This window comes from Nematolebias whitei, chromosome 21 (genome assembly GCF_014905685.2).
Source record: "Nematolebias whitei isolate Nwh7 chromosome 21, NemWhi1, whole genome shotgun sequence".
Taxonomy (NCBI): domain Eukaryota; kingdom Metazoa; phylum Chordata; class Actinopteri; order Cyprinodontiformes; family Rivulidae; genus Nematolebias; species Nematolebias whitei.
The window spans coordinates 30,095,416-30,110,633 of NC_056518.1; the positions used below are offsets into that span (position 1 = coordinate 30,095,416).

The 15,218-nt window shown below is 42.0% G+C and overlaps 1 protein-coding gene across 1 annotated transcript; it reads right to left on the minus strand.

Annotated features, from left to right (window-relative positions):
- Positions 1-1,502: 1,502 nt before the first annotated feature.
- On the minus strand, positions 1,503-10,450 carry LOC119427363 (NLR family CARD domain-containing protein 3-like). The gene is given in 10 exon segments (XM_037694964.1): positions 1,503-1,658; positions 2,278-2,451; positions 3,223-3,396; positions 4,595-4,659; positions 5,486-5,603; positions 5,724-5,897; positions 7,343-7,516; positions 8,155-9,991; positions 10,096-10,200; positions 10,237-10,450. Coding segments are annotated over 10 exon segments (3,039 nt in total). The 3' UTR covers positions 1,503-1,654.
- Between the last annotated feature and the right edge of the window lie 4,768 nt (positions 10,451-15,218).

Consider the following 15,218-nt stretch of genomic DNA (forward strand, 5'->3'; position numbering starts at 1 on the left):
GTGGCATGGAGTGGATCAGTCTGTGGCACTGCTCAGGTGTTATGAGAGGCCAGCTTGCTCTGATAGTGGCCTTCAGCTCTTCTGAATTGTTGGGTCTGGAGTATCACATCTTCCTCTTCACAATATCCCGTAGATTTTCTATGGGATTAAGATCAGGTGAGTTTACTGGCCAATTAAGAACAGGGATACACTGGTCCTTAAACCAGGTACTAGTAGCTTTAGCACTGTGTGCAGGTGCCAAGTCCTGTTGGAAAATTAAATCTGCATCTCCATACAGTTGGTCAGCAGCAGGAAGCATGAAGTGCTCTAAAACTTACTGGTAGGTGGCTGCGTTGACCTTGGACCTCAGAAAACACAGTGGACCAACACCAGAAGACGCCATGGCACCCCAAACCATCATTGACTGGAAACTTGACACTGGACCTCAAGCGACATGGATTCTGTGTCTCCTCTCTTCCTCCAGACTCTGGGACCTTGATTTCCAAAGGAAATGCAACATTTACTTTCATCAGAGAACATAACTTTGGACCACTCAGCAGCAGTCCAGTCTTTGGCCCAGGCGAGACGCTTCTGACACGATCTCTTGTTCATCTGGACTTGTGTACAATACTGGGACAGGTGTAACGTCAGGAGTAACCAATACTCGACCTCCAGCTAAATCATTTCCCATGAGCATGGAGACGCCCACTTTAGGAAAAGTAGGGCGCATCCTAACCACATCATCACCAGACCACAGTTCAAACTGGATCATAACTTTGTGCAAGGGAACACCAATGTCTTGCACACAAAAACCACAAACTGGAACATCAAAACCAACATGTTAAAATCCCCTCCAAAACAAAAGGATTGGGAAGCAGCAGTATCCCGCAATATTTTCACAGGAATCCTCTCACCGTTACCAGACATAGAAACAAACCCATCCATAACAAAATACAGTAGTATTGTGTATAATTCATGTAATTAAAATATATTTATTACTTCAACTCTCTCCTTCAGAGAACATGACTCCCTCCAGCTGACCAAACTTTACTTAATAATAAACAATAAACAAGTTAAATAACTTTTAACTGTATAAATGTATGAAAAACCTCAAACACGAGTTTCGCTGAAATCTGCTGAAAATGAGGCGCTCAGTAAAAAAAGTAGAATTGAAGCTAAAAATCTAAATTTGTGTAACTTGGTAAAACGCAGTGCGAACACTGAACGACTGATGTTTTGTTGTTGTTGCGTGGCTGTTTTTACCTGTTCTAGATAAATAAATACAAAAGATGAGAGTGAAAGCTATCAAACCAGTAGCTAAAAGCTACAAGTAGCATACAAATAAAAACCATAACCAGCAGCTGAACTTGATTTTCCTGAAGGTGCTGAAAATATTTCTACAGGATATTTATGGTAAATAAAGTATATTATTTTGAAAACTATAAACAGCTACAAAAGTCACAATAGCCATCTGCTGAATGAGCCGAATGTTTTCACGTATGAACGCCTAAAATATGCACAAGTTCACAGGAGCGGTTGGGTTGTAAAGATGTGCCACACACACATCGGAATCACACTGAATAAAAAAGTCCAGATGTTTCTGCAGCAGCAGCTGAAGCCCGTCATCTTTGGCTGTCCAGCAGTTTGATCGTCAGCTGAAGGTCTGTCTGCTGCTTCACCTGTTCAGAGAAATTATTTAAACAGGTGCTGATGGACAACGAGTCAAAAATACATCTACTGATAAATTTCATTTTAGAACGGCAAAACATGTAAATTAACTATAAAGAATTCATAAAGAACTAAATCTGAACTTTTTAAAGGATGTATTTTTATTTGTTGTAAAAGCAGGAAGTGAGTCTGACCTGAACCCAAACAGGAAGTCCAGATCAGAACTCAGGAAGTGAGTCTGACCTGAACCCAAACAGGAAGTCCAGATCAGAACTTAAACCTCTGCATCCTGATCTGATAATTACACTGGGTTTCATTAGGGTTGTTGTACCCTGGAGAAACACTAGAGGGCAGTAAAGTTACAGGAGCGTTCAGATAAATTCTGACTAAACTAAAAAACTTAAAAAAAAGATTTTTAGGATTAGTCGTGTTTACTGGCAACACCAAATAAATAAAAACAAAATAAGGACGGCTGACTTTTCTCTAGAACTCCTCCTGAGGGTTAAACACGAGATTATGATTGATTTTCCAGTTTTGACCTTCCTGTCTGATCCTGAAAGTTTCCGTTAATTTCTCACATTTTACCCAGAAATCACACGGCAGAGAAGGCGGCCATCTTTTTCTGCTGACCTCAGGACTTTTATTGTGTAGTCTGGACTCTCCACAAGGTCAGACAGCTGCTTCAGCACCGAGTCCTGCAGGTTGTTGTCACTCAGGTCCAATTCCTTCAGGAGCGAGGGGTTGAACCTCAGAGCCGAGCCCAGAGAAGAACAACTGGTCTCTGACAGTCCGCAGCCTGACAGCCTGAGAGAAGGAGGCGGAGTTTACACAGAAAGTCCTGAGAGAGGACCAGGAGACGAAAATCTGTCTCATCCAGCCTTCACCCATCAATCCTCCATCATCCATCCTTCATCATCCATCCATCAATTTCATCCTTGCAGCATCCATGTATCCATCCTTCATCCATTCATCAATCATCCATCCATCATCCATCCATCCATTAACAATCTATTATCTATCAATCAATCATTCAGCCTTCATCCAATATCCATCCATCAATCATCCATCAATCATCCATCCATTATCCATCATCCATATATTATCCATCAATCAATCATTCAGCCTTTATCCATCATCCATCCATCAATCATCCATCTACTATCATCTATCCATCCATCCTTCATCCATCCATTAACAATCATCCGTTCTTCATCCATCCATTAACCATCATTCATCCATCCATCCATCCATACATCATCCACCCTTTATCCATCATCCATCCATCCATCCATCCATCCATCCATCATCCACCCTTTATCCATCATCCATCCTTCCTTCATTCATCCATTTACTCATCCATCCTTCCATCATCCATCCATTATCCTATCCATCCATCCTAACATCACTCAATCATCCATCCATCCTTCATCCATCCCTCAATCATCCATCTATCTATCCTTCATTCATCCATCCATCCATCCATCAATTATCCCATCCATCCATCCACTATCCCATCCATCCATCCTTCATTCATCCATCCACATCTCAACACTGAACTAACCCCTGGAGTCTGACCTCAGAGTCTCCAGGTGACAGTCTGGATTCTCCAGGAATCCACACAGCTGTTTCACTCCTGAGTCCTGCAGGTTGTTGTTACTCAGGTTCAGTTCTCTCAGGTGGGATGGGTTGGACCTCAGAGCTGAGACCAGATAAGAACAGCTGGTCTCTGACAAGCTGCAGTTCCTCAAACTGAAAGAAAAGTTTGAGTTTAGAAGACAAAACAAGGCACTGAAAACCCTGATCTGTCTGAAAAATGTTTCATGAGTTTCAGGCTGAACTATAACTCTTTTCTGTCTGCGGTCAGGTTGTGGAGGTCACAGATTCAGGAGGGAAACCCAGACCTCCCTCCTCTCTATGACTGGACCATCTAACACGGTCTTCAAACAGGATCAGAGACCTGGGGGCAGCCCTGGTGGAGTCTAGCTTGCACCGGGAATGGGATGGACTTTGAGTCGAGGACATGAACTCAGATCTTGTTTATGTTCTACAGGGATCCTAAAAAGTGGACGCAGCACCCCCTTACCAAACACTTGGGGGAACACAACACAGACAAGCCTTCTCCAGATCCATAGGCAGCAGCCATAAACTGGTCAGCAGAGCTACGTCACTGGATGACCTCCAAACTACATCAGAACCTTCACTTGATGGTGATGATGGTGCTGCGTGGCTACACCTGGACTTAAACAGCACCGAGATAAGCTAAAGAAACATCTGACTATAGGGTGATTAAGGACCACAAAAAATCGGAGTGGCTCAAACACAATGATCTGTTATAACCCCACCCACTCTGCATTGATGACCCCGCCCACAGAGCAGAGAAACAGGTCACAGTGACAAATCACCTCCACCTGAGAAGAACTGATACGACGAGAGCCGAGTGGACTCGCACTCATCAATGGCAAAGCGACACCTGATGGTATAGGGGTGCATTAGTGCCTCCAACATGAGCAGCTCACACATCTGGAAAGACTTCATGAATGCAGGAAAACATCTTCAGGTTTTAGAACATCTGCTCCATCCAGCAGAGAAGATCCAGGACTGAAGGACAGCTAGAGTCCTCCATCAGACCAGACCAGGACAACATTCTCTCCAGAACCTCTATCTGGTCTTCTCAGGTCCTCCAGAACCTCTAACTGGTCTCCTCAGGTCCTCCAGAACCTCTAACTGGTCTCCTCAGGTCCTCCAGAACCTCTAACTGGTCGCCTCAGGCCCTAGACTTTTACAGACTGTTGTTAGAAGAAGAGGAGATGTTTCTCAGAGGAAACATGGACCTGAAACATCCATCTATTTCTAAATAATCAGATTTTATTTTATTTTAAAACAATAGAAAAGAGTTTCTTTGTTTTAGTTTTTTAACCTACTGGGGTTGTAAAGCTTGGTGTCTGACCTCAGGATCTCCAGTTGACAGCCTGGACTCTCCAGAAACCCACAGAGCTGCTGCACCCCCAAGTCCTGCAGGTTGTTGTTCCTCAGGATCAGTTCTCTCAGGTGGGTGGGGTTGGACCTCAGAGCAGAGACCAGAGAAGCACGACCGAGGTCCAACAAACTGCATTTGTTTAATCTGAGTGGAGGTAAAACAAGCAGGTTTAGAAAACAAAACTAAAAGACTGAACTGTTTTCAAACTATTTTAAATTTATACTAAAATAACTTAGTCACATCTGTGCTTTTATTGTGAAAGCCACAACATTTACATTTAAATCACCTCCTTTAGTGTTGCATCATATTAATATCAATATAAAATAAAATAAAAAGATGTCTGACCTCAGAGTCTCCAGTCGACAGTCTGGACTCTCCAGAAAACCACACAGCTTCTGCATCCCCGAGTCCTGCAGGTCATTAAAACCCAGGTTCAGTTCCCTCAGGTGGGAGGGGTTGGACTTCAGAGCCGAGACCAGAGATCCACAGACGGCCTCAGATAATCCACATTTTGCTAATCTGAATTAAAAAAAAACATTAAGGTTTAAAAAATAAGACTTTAAAGAATACATATTTAGTTGAATGTTGTTAAAAAATAAACTATGAAAATAACTGAAGTTTGCTTTTACTGTGAAAGTCTTGGCTTCAGGTAAAATTAGAGTCAGAGTTCACAGGTAAATGACATAATGTCTGACTTCTGTTCTATCACACCACAGAAGAAGATTATTGTGAAAATCCTCTGTATGGATCAGTTTGGGGTCGCATCAGGTTGAACTCGGAACAAATCTAAAATCTGGATTCTGACCTCAGAGTCTCCATTCCACATTCTGGACTCTTCAGAAACACACACAGGGTCTCCACTCCCGAGTCCTGCAGGTGGTTATTGCTCAGGTTCAGGTACTTCAGGTGGGAGGGGTTGGCCTTCAGAGCTGAGACCAGGTAAGAACAGCTGGTCTCAGACAATCTGCAGCTCCACAAACTACACAAAGAAAAAAACTTTTCATTCCAGAAGACAAAAAAAAACCTAAACACTAAAAAACACTGACACTCCAAACATCAGTTACTGATAATACTCGAGAATATAAACACAGAGTCTGACTTCAGGATCTCCAGTTGACAGTCTGGACTCTCCAGAAAACCACAGAGCTGCTGCACCCCTGAGTCCTGCAGGTTGTTGAAGCTCAGGTCCAGTTCTCTCAGGTGGGAGGGGTTGGACCTCAGAGCAGAGACCAGATAAGCACAGCTGGTCTCAGAGAAGCTGCAGTCCCACAGGCTGAAGAAAGAAAGTGCAGGGAGACCAGATTATTGTGTGAATATTATTGTGATAATTTTTCTTCTGTACATTTTTCAGGGTGATTCTTGTCCTGCAGTTTTTAATCTATTTCAACAAATCATAAATCAAAACATTCAGCTCGTTCAGGACAATCCTGCTACAACCCTTCGTATTGGTGTAACTTTAGCTTTTTGAAATATTTAGCTTTTTCTGCCTGTTTTTTTTTTCCTCATAGAAAATGAATTGAGCTCATTTTACATCCTTCAAATCTTGAGATCTGTTTACAACCTTTTACTGCTCCTTTCACATTTTGTTCTGCTTCAGCTTCTTTCAGCTTCCTTTTGCCAATTTAAACTTTGAGCTATTTTCAGTGAATTTCAGCTGTTTTGTGATCCTTTTAGATTCTTTTTGCTAACTGCAACCTTTTTGTGCTTCTTCCTGCTAATTTCAGCTTGTTATGCTCCACTTAGCTGATTTCTGCAAGTTTCAGCCTTTTCTACAATTTCAGCTACTATATAGCTGTTTTATGCTAATTTTATCTTTTCAGTTAATTCCACATTTTTCGCACTCATTACAACTTTTTTCAGCCTAATTCAGCAGAAAAGTGCTCTCTCCACTTCCTTCTGGTAATTTCAGCTTCTTTCTGCCCTTTTTTTTTTTTAGCTACTTTTCAGCTTTTTTTTCTAATTTCAGCCAATTTCTAATTTTTGTGCCAATTTATGTTTCTTTCAGTCTAACTGTGCAAACATGTTTTTTTTTCAGTTTTCTTCTTCTAATTTAAGCTTGTTCTACGGTTTCAGCTACTTTTTAGAAAATGTTCAGCTAATTTCAGCTGTTTTCAGATAAATTCAAGTTTTTCTTAGCAATTCCTGCTACTTTCAGCCTAATTAACTTATTTCTGCTAATTTCAGCTTCTTATGCTCCTTTCAGCTTTTTTCAGCTAGTTTCAGATTTTTCTGCTATTTCAGATACTATTTAGCTGTTTTATGTTAATTTTAGCTTTTTCAGCTAATTCCACACTATTGTAGCTCATTTCAGCTCTTTCCACTCCCTTCTTATAGGTTGAGCTTCTTTCTTCCTTTTCGGTTATTTTTTAAATGTTCGTTGCCAATTTTAGTTGTTTTTTTTTTAGCTGATTTCCTAATTTTTGGGCTAATTTCTTCTTATTTAAACCTAATTCAGCAAATATGTGTTCTTTCTGTTTTCTTCTGCTAATTTAAGCTCGTTCTTCCATTTCAGCTACATTTTTCAGCATGTTTTTTATACCTAATTTCAGCTGTTTTTCAGCAAGTTCTTCTGCAATAAGCATCCACACTGCATTTTCACAGGAAATGCAACTTCTCTATTTTTCAGTTCAGATGTTCTAATGTGCAGCAGCGAGATGATGGTGGATCCTGGAGTCCACTGAAAGTCTGTTCCTAACACAGCTGTGTCACTGAACTCACCTGAGCTTCTCCAGTTTACAGTTTGGACTCCCCAGTCCAGCAGACAGAATCTTCAGTCCTGAGTCCTGCAGGTTGTTGTGGCTCAGGATCAGTTGTGTCAGATGGGATGGGTTGGACTTCAGAGCCGAGGCCACGACGTCGCAGTGACTCTCTGAGAGCCAACAATCAGAGAGCCTGTCGAGACACAAAGAGGGACTTGAGTCTTTTTGAGAAGTCCTGTCCTCTCTGGGCTGCTGACAGAAAAATGTCTGACAGGAAGTTCAACCATCAGCTCTCACAGTCCAATCTGTTTTACAAATTATTACTGTAATTTAAGAATTATTATAAAAAATAAAAACAAGTCGCTTAAAATGACAGAAAAACAGGTTTATAAATAAACCAGTGTCATAAAAACACTCCAACATCCAACATCCATCAGCTTTTATCTAAAAAGCCCAACAGCAAGTTGGGACATACTTTTACGCCACGGCAGAGTCATACTCTTATTCTGAAGATTCTAAGTTTTATTTTGAAACTCCAGCTACAAACTTCTTCCTGTTTCCTGCAGGCCCTCTGAATCCTCCTGAACATCAGAGGTCCGATTAGAGATGACATGAAACATTCTATGGGGGCGGCCATGATGGAAACAGAGGAATAAGAAAGGCATGCTGGGTAATATGAAGACCCAGAACCTGCTGGGTCTCTGGTCGGCCCAGGTTTCTCTGAGTGGACTCCACTGTGAGGAGCGCTCATCTAGAACCAACAGCTGCTCCTGCAGAGGAGCATCTGCTCCACCTTGTGGAAGACCAAGATCATCTCCATCATGGACTCACCACGCCTTCCTGCAGTTCCTCACAGCTGGAATCAGCCTCAGCAGCCCCTCCGCTGACGTGTTATACTTTTTCAGGTCCAGCTCGTCCAGAACCTCCGCTGACATCTGCAGCATGTAGGCCAGAGCTGAGCAGTGGATCATGGAGAGCTTCTTCTCTGATGTGTTCTCGGACTGCAGGTACTCTTGGATCTCCTGGTGGACAGAGAGGTCCTTTATTTCCAGCAGACAGTGGAAGATGTTGATGCTCCTGTCAGGAGAAACTTTGCTCGTGTTCATCTTCTTCAGGTTGCTCCTGACTCTCTGGAGTGTTTCTGGATTGTTCTCCATCTGACCCAGCAGGCCTCCGAGGAGTTTCTGGTTGGACTCCAGTGAAAGACCGTGAAGGAAACGAACAAACAGGTCCAGGTGACCGTTTCTGCTTTTGAGGGATTTCTCTGTGATTTTCACCAAAAAGGTGTCCAAAGATGGGACAGAAGGACCAACAATTCCAAGATACTTCAAGATTCTTTCACAGATGGCGTCCTCGTGGTTGTAGTCTTTCATGAAGTCCTCCAGGACCTCTGTGTTCCAGCTGGTGAAGGCATGGAACATGTAGACGGCAGCCAGAAACTCCTGAACGCTCAGATGAACAAAGCAGTAGACTGGTTTCTGGAAGATCACGCACTCTCTGATCAAGATCTCCGTACAAACTCCTGAGTACACCGAGGCCTCTGTGACATCCAGACCACGCTGCTCCAGGTCTTCTTGGTAGAACATGATGTTTCCTTCCTCCAGATGTTCAAACGCCAGCCTCCCCAGCTTCAGAAGAACTTCCCTGTCAGCCCCTGTCAGCTGCTGTGGACTGGTCTCAGGTCCCTCATGGTACTTGTTCTTCTTCCTGGTTGTCTGAACCAGCAGGAAGTGTACGTACATGTCAGTCATGGTCTTGGGCAGCTCTCCTCTCTGCTCTGTGGTCAACATGTGGTCCAGAACTGTAGCAGTGATCCAGCAGAAGACTGGGATTCCACACATGATGTGGAGGCTCCTGGAGGTCTTGATGTGGGAGATGATTCTGCTGGACAGCTCTTCATCGCTGAACCTCCTCCTGAAGTACTCCTCCTTCTGGGCGTCGGTGAAGCCTCGTATTTCTGTCAGCCTGTCCACACAGGAAGGAGGGATCTGATTGGCTGCTGCAGGTCTGGAGGTGATCCAGACCAGGGCCGAGGGCAGCAGGTTCCCCTTGATGAGGTTCGTCAGCAGCACGCTGAGCGAGGACTTCTGTGTGACGTCAGAAAGTGGCTGGGTGTTGGTGAAATCCAGGTGGAGTCTGCTTTCATCCAGACCATCGAAGATGAAGAGAAGTTTCCAGACAGCCAGCTTCTCTGCTGGGAGCTTCTGTAAGGTTGGATGGAAAACATGGAGCAGCGTGAGAAGACTGTGCCGCTCGTCTCTGACCAGGTTCAGCTCCCTGAACGAGAGCAGAACCACCGCGCTCACATCTGGGTTCTCCAAGCCCTCGGCCCAGTCCAGAGTGAACTTCAGCACCGAGAAGGTTTTCCCAACGCCAGCGACGCCGTTGGTCAGAACCACTCTGATGGATCCACGCTGCTCAGGCAGGGCTTTAAAGATGTCCTGGCACCTGATTGGAGTCTCCTGGAGTCTCCTGGAAGCCGTCTCCAGCTGCCTCACCTCATGCTGGGTGTTAACCTCCTCACTCTGTCCCTCTGTGATGTAGAGCTCAGTGTAGATGCTGTTCAGGAGGGTTCTACTTCCTGTTTCATCACTTCCTTCAGTCACACGTTCACACCTCCTCCTCAGACTGAGCTGATGTTCCTCTAAGACCTCCTGCAGACCAACATCTGGTGAAACAGCAGAAGAACAGTCAAACTTTTTTATGTCCAAACAACAAACGTTTTCTTTTCCGCTCCGAGTCCATCAGCTGACGTCTTACCTGGGTCTGAACAGATGTCTGTCTGAAGTCCACATCTGGTTCTGGAGTTTTCTCCACGCTGGGGACATGAGGAGGGTCCTGATGAAGCAGACTGGTCCCAGTATTTGGGTCCAAGTTCTTGGACAGGAGGAGCAGGTCTGTGGAGAGACGGGCTGATGGTTCATTTGTTCACGGCTCGTTAAAACGCAGATGTTCCAGCTGTGAGCCGACTTGAGCTCAGCTCAGGAGCAGCTTCTTACTTTATGTCTGAAGGTCCAGGTTCTGTGCTGAAGTCTGGAGGAGATTCTTTGGAGAAGTCTGTCTTCGTGGACCAACAGATGGATCCTGGAGACCCTGTTCTGTCCTCGTCTTCCTCCAAGCTGCTCATCTTCCTCAGTCTTCCTCCCAGGCCGATTGAGAGCAGAAACATCCAAACAAGTTTGTTCAAGGTTCACAGAGTTTAACAACACGTCCGTTTATTTTAAAGTTACTTTTTGTTTCTTTTCAAAGCTCTGCTGCTATTTTTGGTTTGTTTTACGATTGAAGAAGATAATAAATAGTTTAGTGTTCTTTTCCAGCTCCTTTCCTGCTGCCTGGAGGATCTCAGCTGAACTGAACAATGTCCCCGACCCAAAGCAGCTAAAACACAGGAAGCGCTAACTGGGTCATACCAAAAGCTAACGCTAAGGGGGGGTTTCTGTTTAATTATTTATTTAGCGTTCCCCTAAGACCCTCGTTTCTACAGCTCAGCTTTTTGTAATTGTGTAAAAGTATTTGAGGGGAAAACAAAGATTCCTCCTAATGAGATGTTTTCTGTGCATCTCACTGATTTAACAATGTTTATTTTGCATTTTCAGGATCAGCTGATGAAGCAGAGTGGTTTCTGAGGGACAAAACAGGAAAGTGTAAAGTCGTTAGGCTGAAAACTCAAAAAGTTTTATTAGACTCTGACGTTTCAAAAACTCTTCAAGATGGCTGCCACAGCACAGCAAACAGAAAACCTGCTGTAACTCAATGACCAGTATCACAGGTATGAATTTAAACTGGCTGAGAGTCATTCCCAGCTCATAATTTTATTATTTCTAACAGTAACGTCGTAAGATTTGGTCTTGTAGCACATCCTGCAGCTCCTGTGAGTAAAATGAAGTCATCGTTTCCTCCGTTTTACAGCAAAGACCCAAAAGCTACGAGAAAACTTCACCCTGGTTTTTAACAGTTTTTAAAAATCAAAACAGTTTGATTTAAACGCGATCCTCCGGATTTGGCCATTTTTAAAATGAGAGTTGTTTGTGTAAAACTCTGGATTTTAAATGCAGTTTATCATAAACTACAGACGGTGAGGTTCTGAGGATCAGGAGAACGTGTTGTGGTGGAACCGAGACAAAACGGAACCAAGGAATCACGGTCGAGTCGTTTCAGCAGGACGAGAAAAGCTGCAGGTTTAATTCGGATATCGCTCTTTTTAACTTGAAAAACAGTTTCCTGTTTATCTGATCATTTGTTCTGATAATTCACATAACCTAAACTTTGGATAGGAAATGATTCGGCCTTTCCCTCCAATCCAATGCCGAAGTAGACGGAAGGAGCAGCTCTGCAGAACCAAACTTCACTCATGTTGTAGTTCAACAGGTAATAACTGGAGACCGAACAGTTTCTGCAGAAATCCAGCGTGAGCGCTGAATTCTGAACGACTTTGCTTAAGAAGCTGAAACTGAGCTGAAAGCTAAATGTAGCAAACCACTAACTAAAAGCTAAAAGTTGTAAAATGCTAGCTAAACTCAGCAAAACATTAGCTTTTGCCTAAAATTATAAATGCTGAAATTAGCAACAGGAAAATTGGAATTATTGATGTCAGTCTTAGAATTAGCATTATTAGCAGAGAATTATCATGAATAGTATGAGACGAGTCACGATAACAAATTTTCCTGGGCGATTAATTGTCTCAGAATTTATTGCGATAAATGACAATATTGTTTGAAATTTGACAATAATTAGTATTGTCAAATTTAAGAACAAATGTTGGTTAATTTGTTTTGTGTGTAGTACCTGTTTTCGACCACCAGATGGCAGTGAAAGGCTGTTTGAACTGAAGGATGGATAGTGAGGGAGCGAGCAGCGCGTCTCTTTAAGAAAAATGGGAGGGAGGCCCCTTGACGTGACATGGGCTGTCTCTCCTTCCTTGTTTTTGATTCTCAAAATGGCGGCTGCTCTGTGTGATTTGAGCTCTTTAGCATAGCATTTTTCACACAAAGCTTTTAATAAAAAAAATCAGTAAACAAGTTCTCAGCTTCTTTTTTTCAGAGAAAAACAACTTTTTATATGAAGGCACGGCTTTCAACTGTAAATTTTGTAGCTTCGACAAGACAGATCCCAAGAAAAGATCCAAAAAACACGATTTTGGATGTTAAAATGGATTTTAAAGAGAAAGGGAGGGATCACTGAAGAGCACCGAGCTGAGTCTTTTGTCATCCAGGGTCTTCAGTAGAAAGAGACACGAAGAAACGATAAATGAAAATGAGGTTGATCATTTTCATTTATCATGCGATTAATTGATTAATTGTTTATTGTGACAGGCCTGCTCTGAGCTTCACTCTTGTTTTTGGAACAGCCAAAAGCAGCTGATCAGATGAGCTCAGGGCCCGAGAGGGAACATATGGTTCCAGTAAGAGAGATATGAGGGTGCAAGGCCATTAAGGCACTTAAAGGTTAGCAGCAGAATTTTAAAATCATTGGTAGTAGATTTAGATTTAATGTAGATTTAGTTTAATGTAGATTTAGATTTAATGTAGATTTAGTTTAATGTAGATTTAGTTTAATGTAGATTTAGTTTAATGTAGATTTAGTTTAATGTAGATTTAGTTTAATGTAGATTTAGTTTAATGTAGATTTAGTTTAATGCCGTATCAGTGTCCTTGAAGACAGTGTCCAGTAACGTCTGAGAGACGTACCACTAGAGCAAAGTTCTGGCTCACACTGTTCCAGTTTGAGTGTTTTTTTTTTTTTTTTTTTCTACCAACAAAATGTCTGATAAAACTTCTACACGGACTTGTTTATGGTCTGAGACGGTGTGGGAGGCTGACGTTCTGTGAAGAACATGAGGATGAGAGGTTTGGACTCGGTTCTGCGTCGTGTTAACAGTCTGTTGCTGTGATCTGAAGAAAACTGCTTTGAGTAAAGCGATCCGTTTTCTTTAACCATTAAATAAAATAATTTCAATCATAATAAATGTCAATCCAAATATAGAAGATATGCTTATATAAGTACGCAGCATTAAACAAATTAAATGTTTCTAAATAATTAAAAGTGGTGGCTTTAAACTTGAGCAAAATAGTTTTTAGTAAATGTTTTCTTCAAGTTAACAATGTACGCTCAACTTTTTATTTGTTTATTTTTTGGGAAAAGGACAAGAAGCCTGATGTAAGGACAGTTTGTGGCATATTTCTATTAAGCACATTAAACTGGACTGTAGTGGAACTCCAGATGTTTCCGTTCCGTTCTGTGAACATCACAGAAACAACATCACCTGGAAAATGAAATAAAAAAATAAATAAAAATAAAACCTGAGCTCCATCCGTTCGAAATCCCTCTACAGTCATACAAAGTTTTAAAATCAGCATTTTACAACAACAGCATCAAAGTTTCTGAACTTCCGTTCTGGGTTTTGGCGTCACCCCAATCAAGTGGCCCCCACGTGCCCCCCCCATTAAAACGTTGCTGGACGCACGCCAGATTTAATAACACTCAAGGTGCGCGTGGACCAAACTTCAAGGGGTTCCAGACTAAAACATGAAAAATAAAATTGGTATAATTAAGAAAATATGGAATAAAGCGCAGCCCTGTTTTTATCTTACTGGAGGGCGGGGGTCCTCGCGTCCTCCATAATTCCGTTATTCGTGCATAAAATGGAGTTAACTCCAGTTTAGTCCTCCAGCCTCGTGCTGAACAGATGATTGACAGAATAACAGCAGAAGAAGAAACATGTCGCACACTCACCTTGTTCTCCGCACTGTTCTGACCTCCTGCTCTGATGTAGAGTTGAACTCCGTGTAACCTTCTCTGAAAAGTTCCTTCTGCTCCTCTACGTCACGGAGCCCCGCCCACTCGTTGTTTACAGGAAAACACGTGACCACACAAGGGCTGCAGTCTGTGACCACCAGAGGGCGCAAGAACAAGCCTCCAAAGTCTAATAAAATACAGTGGGACTGTCATGAATTACTGTATTCTAGTTATTTTTATCAGAAAAAAAGTCGTTAAAAGTAAAATCCTGACATTTTTTCATTTTAAAATATTAAATAAGTGTTTTTAAGTTTGCATTATCTTAAACAAAAACCTTAAACATGACTCAAACCATCATAAATCTCTTCAAACTGAACATTTGTTTTCCTTGTTGCTTTCTTTTAGTTCGTCTTTTTACGTTTGTAACCCTTTTACTCTATAAAACACTTTGAAAACAGATTTTAAAATTATTTTTAACAATAAATGGTCAGCTCTGTAAATCCAGGTGCAGGACGACAGAGCTACCTGCACAAACACTGCAGGGAGGTATTAAATAAAAAACAGCTGATGATGCTGTGAGCAGCCTTCTTTGGTGCTCCGATGTTGGACTAATCTTCATCTTCATCAGTAGTTTGATGTGAGGATCAGCTGAGGGACCAACTCTGGGCCAGATGTTCAGAAAGGTTCAGCTGAGGTTCGTGTTGATTTTTAGCTCGTATAGTAATAGTCATGCGAGTTCAGAGTTCAAACTCATGTTTTCCTGTTTAGTTTCTTCTGAACATTTCTTTGGACTTCAGTGAACTTTAACTATTTCTACCATTTGTACAAGTTCAGCTCGTTCAGGACATCACAGCTGGGACTTGAGCTTTTAGTTACTTTTATACTATTTTAACATTTATTTATTTTTGAAAAAAGGAAAACCATAAATCTAAACAAAATAGCTTTTTAAAATTTGTCATAATTTTTACTTTTTCCGTTTTTGCTAACTTTAGCTGTGTTTCCCGAGTTTAGCTTTAAGCTACTATGCTGAAAATTTTTGATTTACTGTTTTAGCCTTCAGCTAGTTCTGCTCGTCTAAGCTTATAGCTACTGTTTTGATTAACCTAGATTTTAGCTACTGCCTAGCTAGTTTTACCTTTTAGCCACTGTTTTTGGTTTTA